This window comes from Cornus florida, unplaced genomic scaffold (assembly GCF_030987335.1).
Source record: "Cornus florida cultivar Cherokee Brave unplaced genomic scaffold, ASM3098733v1 CherokeeBrave_3.0.0_Hap2_Chr01, whole genome shotgun sequence".
NCBI lineage: Eukaryota > Viridiplantae > Streptophyta > Magnoliopsida > Cornales > Cornaceae > Cornus > Cornus florida.
Window position 1 is genome coordinate 80736898 of NW_026775571.1, and position 6586 is coordinate 80743483.

General features: G+C 35.0%; 1 protein-coding gene across 1 annotated transcript; it reads right to left on the bottom strand.

The window, feature by feature from the left end:
* Positions 1 to 1731: 1731 nt before the first annotated feature.
* Positions 1732 to 3084, bottom strand: LOC132275958 (UPF0481 protein At3g47200-like). The gene has a single exon (XM_059777181.1). The coding sequence runs from the start codon at positions 3082 to 3084 to the stop codon at positions 1732 to 1734; it is 1353 nt and encodes a 450-aa protein (XP_059633164.1).
* Between the last annotated feature and the right edge of the window lie 3502 nt (positions 3085 to 6586).

A 6586-nucleotide genomic window follows, 5' to 3' on the forward strand; every position in this document is an offset into this window, starting at 1 on the left:
CGAACTTTTGAGATCTCTGAAAATGTCATCATGGCTCTAATCTATCTTGAAGTGCTGAGATCGATCATGTTGGATCGATCGAACCTTGATCTGAGATCGATCGAAGATGTTGATTTCCACCTTTTTCTTCCTTTTGCTTCCAATTGGCTCCTTTCTTTTATTTATCCTAGAATTGCTTCATTTCTGCTCTTATTTGGCTGAGTTAGCTTATTTTCGGGATAAGTGCCTGAAAATGAAAATAATACGAAATCAATCTAAAACGGTAAAGTAAGATAGATAAAGGTACTAGAATGCCTAAGCTTAAGGGGTTTAAATACGCACTTTTTAGCACTCATCACTTTACACATCCATTACCCATCAAATCAGACGTTTTCTATAATTTTCTTTATAAAATTACTGTTCCCGTCACTCCCGACCATTTTTGACATCAAAATCGGCTTAAAATTGAAAGTGGACATTTTATTTACAAAATCGGTTCTCGACACCTTTTGATTCATTTTTAGATAAAACGGTCATTTTGGTCGTTTACGACTTTTCAAAAACTCACTTTTAAGGAAGTGGTCATTTTTGCCCTTTTTGGCACTAAAACATTTTCCGTGTCAAAGTGGTCATTTTGGTCACTTTTGGCACCTTAAAAACCCACTTTTTCGTAAGTGGTCATTTTTAGCCACTCCGGCAACAAAAATAATTTTCTTACCGAAATGGTCATTTGCAACAACTTTCGGTACAAAAACATTTTTCAAACAAAGTGACCATTTTGATTATTTTTGGATCATCAAAAACCATTTCAAGGTGTGTTGTATATTTTCAAGTAAATAAAACGACCTCTACATCAAACGTCTATTTTCAAGTTTAAAATTGCGCTAACAAACCATTGACATATTCACACACATTCACTTTGCACTTTAATCCAACCATCCAATTAAATCAATCTTCATAAACATCTCTCCCAAAAGAAATCACAAGCACAAAAACATGCACACACAAGCACATGTTCCAAGAGCACATAAGTTCTCAATATCATCCCTTGTTCGGAAATACCTGGAATGAATGGATAATCAAAGTTCATCAATGCGTCTAATAATGTCCAGCAAAACTTTGTCCACCGGCTTACGGGTCCAAGGTTTATGGTTTTTAAGTAGGACCGATGTGACCCCTCCATATTACTTGGAAGCTTACTGGTTCATTGGTTGACAAATTGAGAAAGTCTTACTAAAGTTGACTTAGATAATGAAATTCATACCAGTGCTCAAACATTAGAGCTTATACAGAATCTAAACCATCTATGTCATAATATAAAATGACAAACCATAGAGATGAAAAATATATAGCCAAAAGATGATGATCTTACAAACTGTAACAGGATTTTAATGAAAGACATTCCAGGTTGCTTAGGTTGATCTAGCCGATGAGATAACTAACTTGGTAGAAACAATGACATAGCATCCACATTATTGCTACTAAAGTTGACTTAGATAATGAAATTCATACCAGTGCTCAAACATTAGAGCTTATACAGAATCCAAACCATCTATGTCATAATATAAAATTACAAACCATAGAGATGAAAAATACATAAGCTAAAAGATGATGATCTTACAAACTGTAACAGGATTTTAATGAAAGACATTCCAGGTTGCTTAGGATGATCTAGCCGATGAGATAATTAATTTGGTAGAAACAATGACACAACATCCACATTATTGCATACTTCAGCTCTTTAACATATACCTATTTCTTACCATAATAAGAAAGGATGGTATAGATTGTCTGCAGCGAGCTGAGGACAAAAATGAAAATGGCAGCAAAGACTGATAAGCCTGTCCATGGATTACCAAAATAGTCACGATTAAGTCTTGCTACACAACGTGGCCAGAAAAGGTTGCAGTAATCAGTCACCTGATTGCATGGCTCATTAAAGTGGAAACCACCTACATAAACATTCTTGCATATATTGTTGTAGAGATGCGCCCCCTCTTCACTCGAACCCAAATAGTTGCGTATCACTCCTGCTTGTACAAGCAGGTCTACATCCTTCGCAGTGTTGAGGAGTTTATCCATGAGGAAAGCATAAGATGTGAAATAACGATTACCATCAGAGTAAAATTGCTCCATAGCGATGAGATTTCTCAAGAATGGTTCAGTTGAGGAAGTAATGGAGAAAGGTGGAATTTCAAAGCAACCACTTCTGAACAAATGACAACAAGAATGATCAATATGAAAGTTTACCTCGAAGAGGCTGTTGATTTGAGAAGGAGCTGGCTTAAACATGACTCCTGCCAAGTCAAGTTGTGTTGCAGAATATTCAAATTTGGATTCTGATGTGGCCGACGGTAAAAGTTGACCAGAAGGCCAGTAGCAACGGTGTAAAAGATCGAGTATGTGAATGGTGTTTACCGGATTCAGGTTTGGTATTTTTTCTGTGCCTATCATACCTTTAAAGAATAAGAGGATACATCCCTTGAGAGAGATTTGGTATTGTTGTATTAGTAGATCTGCCAATGTCAGGTTGAACAATATATCAAGAACAAAGAAGGGAATCTGATTCTCCAGTCGCATCAAGTCATGTCGGACCGCAGACGTCATGGAATAGTTGTCCAAAATGGGGTCCTTAATGTTGAGGTCCTTACTCCGTTGGTAGTTCTTGAATAAAAGTTGAAGAATGAAGCAACCATCAATAAGCATCATTTCTGCGAACTCAGCCCTTGCTGAATCTCCATTATCAACTCTAATCTTCAAGTCTGCATACCACGTACGAGCATCAGATTCGTTATAAAGCATAGCGTTCACACAACGTTCTTGCCTTGCCGTAGCATCAGTGAAATGGATAAATAGGTACTGCATGTAGCTCAATTTGTCCGCCTCCATTGCTTTCAGATGTTCTCTCCCTCTGTGAAGAGGCCCAATGGACACAACGCTCGGTGTATAGGCACGTTCATCTACTTTGCGAATCTCAACTGGAATCCTATAAATAAAGGAGGCCCAGTTCTGCTTGTAGGTCTTCAGACCCTCAAAATTGTCATTGTTGGAAATGATCTTCGTTTTCAGGGACTGCGAAAGGAGAGTCTTAATTGTGTTCGCCATTAGCAAGCAATATATACTGCAGTGGCTTTGGTTTAAGAAAGCCAGGACTGCTGCAATGACCCAACTAATTACTTGTATTATTGCTTTCTAGTGCAACCTTAATCACGATAACCAGAATAGTGCGAATCTCGATACTCCTAATGTTTTATTCTTTTATCTTAATGCAAAACTGTCATTTAGGGAGAAAAAAATATATATACATGTTGTGCATCTCAACATTTTGTTCAAATTGGCCGGCAAAATTGACGGTGAATTGCACGTCAAAACAAATGTGGTATAAATAATTGTAGGACAGAGACCTCTCAACATTTTGTTCAAATTGGCCGGCAAAATTGACGGTGAATTGCACGTCAAAACAAATGTGGTATAAATAATTGTAGGACAGAGATCACTTCCTATGTTATCTTATTTTTATTAATTTATTAATTATTGTTATTAAATATAACAAATAAAATACTATTGAGTTAATTCCAATAATTTTTTTTTTTTTTTTTTTTGAATATAAAATTAAAATATTCTCTTCATTCTTTACTTTAGGTGTTTGGCAACGGTTTGTAAAATATTTTGTACATTAATTTTTGTACACAATTAACTTCTCTCTTCTTTAGTGTTCCTCACTAACAAGGAATTGAACCCCCACAAACCATCCTCCTTTCTCCCTTGTTACTTCCTCTCTCTCTCTCTCTCTCCTAAATTAACCATCGCTTTCTCTCCTTCTCGTTTCTTTCTCTCTCCACTCTCTCGTTACTCTCTCTACGCTGAACTAATCATTCCTTCTGGTTACTTCCTTCTCTAAATTAACCATTCCTTCCTCTCCTTCTTGTTACTTTCTTTTTCCACTATCTCTCTATACCTCTTGACCCAAATATGTTCCTCGACCAACTCAAATTTGTGCCTCTCTCACTCTATGTATACATATAGAAAGAGAAGACTGTGTACAAAATGATTACATAAGATTAGATTGGGAGGACTGAAAAAATTAGTTATTAGAAGGACAAAGGGGCTCAATAAAAATACGAATGGTTAGATAACTCAAGCTGGTCCGTAAAAAATGATTTACGTAAACTTTTTTCGTATATAAAATTCAATCATTTGGAATAAAATGATTTAAATAGAAAATAATTATCTAACTCAAACACCAAAAAATAAAAAATAAAAAAGTAATAATATCATATGTGCCAACTGAAAAACAATGTCACTATGAGTTGACATCCCAATGGGATAGTTTGTTAGCGATGCAAATGCATCTATATCACGCATGAAGCGTGGCAAACCAGTCGGTACAAAAGATTCTATTCCATGAAAGATGAAAGCACTAAAATAAGTGCATAATAACATGGGCACCCCTGATGAGGCCCAGTTAGCTAACAATGATAAAGTAGCCCTTGATGAAGCAGAGGCACTTAATGTGGTTTATGTAAACATGATGAAATAGGTGCTCCTGTAGAGACCCAGTTAGCTAAAAGTGATAAAATGAGGTACTTGCTAAAGAGCACGATGAATGATGACAAGAGTACTTCTGAGGAGGCCAAATTAGCTAATAGTGATAAAATTACCCTTGATAAAACATATGCCCTTTTATATGGCAAAAGGACTTGATGAGGCCCAAGGACCTAACGAGGTTAAGTTAGCTAACTATGATAATATTTCAAAGGTACCTGAATATAATGAGATCTCAATAAATTATGAAAAGAAATGGAACAAAAAATGAAATTGTTGTAGGCACTATATTCTCTTATACAATTTCTCTTAATATAAATAACGACGATCTGGAACCTTAGAATGTTTAAGAAAGTCGATGAAGACATGATTGGCCATCATGGAAAAAAGAAATACAGGCAGAGCTAACTGCATCAGCTTGACAAGAAGTCTTTGGACTAGTGGTCCAGACACTTGAGGGTGTAAAGCCTGTTTAGTACAAATGGGTGTTTGTACGAAAACGAAATGAGCATAATAAAATTATGAAATACAAAGCCTGATTGGTAGCTCAAGGTTTTCACTAAAACCTAATATTACTTATGAGGAGATATACTGTTCTATGATAGATGAAATCTCACTCCACTTTATAATCAATTTGGTATTCACAGAAAAACTGTATATGCATCTAATGGATGTGGTTACAACATATTTATATGGATCATTAGATAGTGATATTTATATGAAAATCCTAGAAGGATTTAAAATGCCTGAAACAAAATCACGTAGTATGTACTAGATAGAATTACAACGATCCTTATATGGATTAAAGTAATCTGGGCGAATGTGGTACAATCGCCTTAGTGAGTACTTACTCAAAGAAGGATATGAGAACAACCATCTTTATCGATGCATTTTTATTAAAAAATCAAAATTTGTTTTTGTTATTGTTGTAGTGTATATTGATGATCTGAATCTTGTGGGAACATTGGACGAGATCGAAAACACTGTCTGATGTAGTATTTTCAGTCAATTTATTAATAAGATGCTGGCTATCTCTTTGACTCACATAAAGCTCATTGACAAATAGGATTGGTTAAGATCAATGATCTAACATATTCGAACAACATGTGTTCTCTCATCAATAAAAGATAGCCCAAAAGTATCATATGAACATAACGCCACACATATTACACAGATGAAAGAAGGGTATATTAAAAGTGACAGGACCAAACACTTCTCACCAAAATTCTTTTATGCACATAAACGCTAGAAAAAAGGTGATATTGATATTAGAAAATACGTTCATGTGAAAATCTAGCAGATTTATTCACTAAAGTGCTTCCAACTACAACATTTAAGAAATTAATGCATAACATTCAAATACGTCAACTAAGGATCTTCAAGGTTGATCTAATGCAACAATGAGGGGGAGCAATTGATCGAAAAGTTATTGACATATTGTACTCTTTTTCCTTCATCCAGATTTTATCCCACTAGTTTTCCTGGCAAGGTTTTAATGAGATAGTTTTAACCTATGCAATACCATTTTCATATACATAAGAATAATGTAATATTTTTCCTTCGCTAACAAGGTTTTAATGAGGCATATTCTTAGTATAGTGCAGTGGATTCCAAGGGGGAGTGTTATGAAAGTGGAATCCACAACATTACATATTAGGTAATGCAATCAAGTATTGAGGCATGAATTATATATATGTGCAATAGACCTTGCATCAACCAAACCTTGGAAATCGTGTCACCTATAATGATTCAGCACTTACCTTTGTGTGAGGAGAAAGTGTTTACATTAGCTTCCATAGGAAGCTGGATTGTAAAGCCTATATATATCTACTTAATATTGTTCTTGAGGAGGTACTTGAGAAAATATGTTAATAACATATCTCTTGCTCCTTCTATATTTTTCTATTGCCTCTTCACATTACTTTATATACATATATATTTATAATACCATTGAAGTTTTTATGTTTTTTGTTTTATTTTGCTCAGAAGGTTCCATTGAAATCTCTTTAGTGGCAAAAAGTCTTCAATCCCAGAATATTTTAAACGTTAGTGGTTTGTTAAG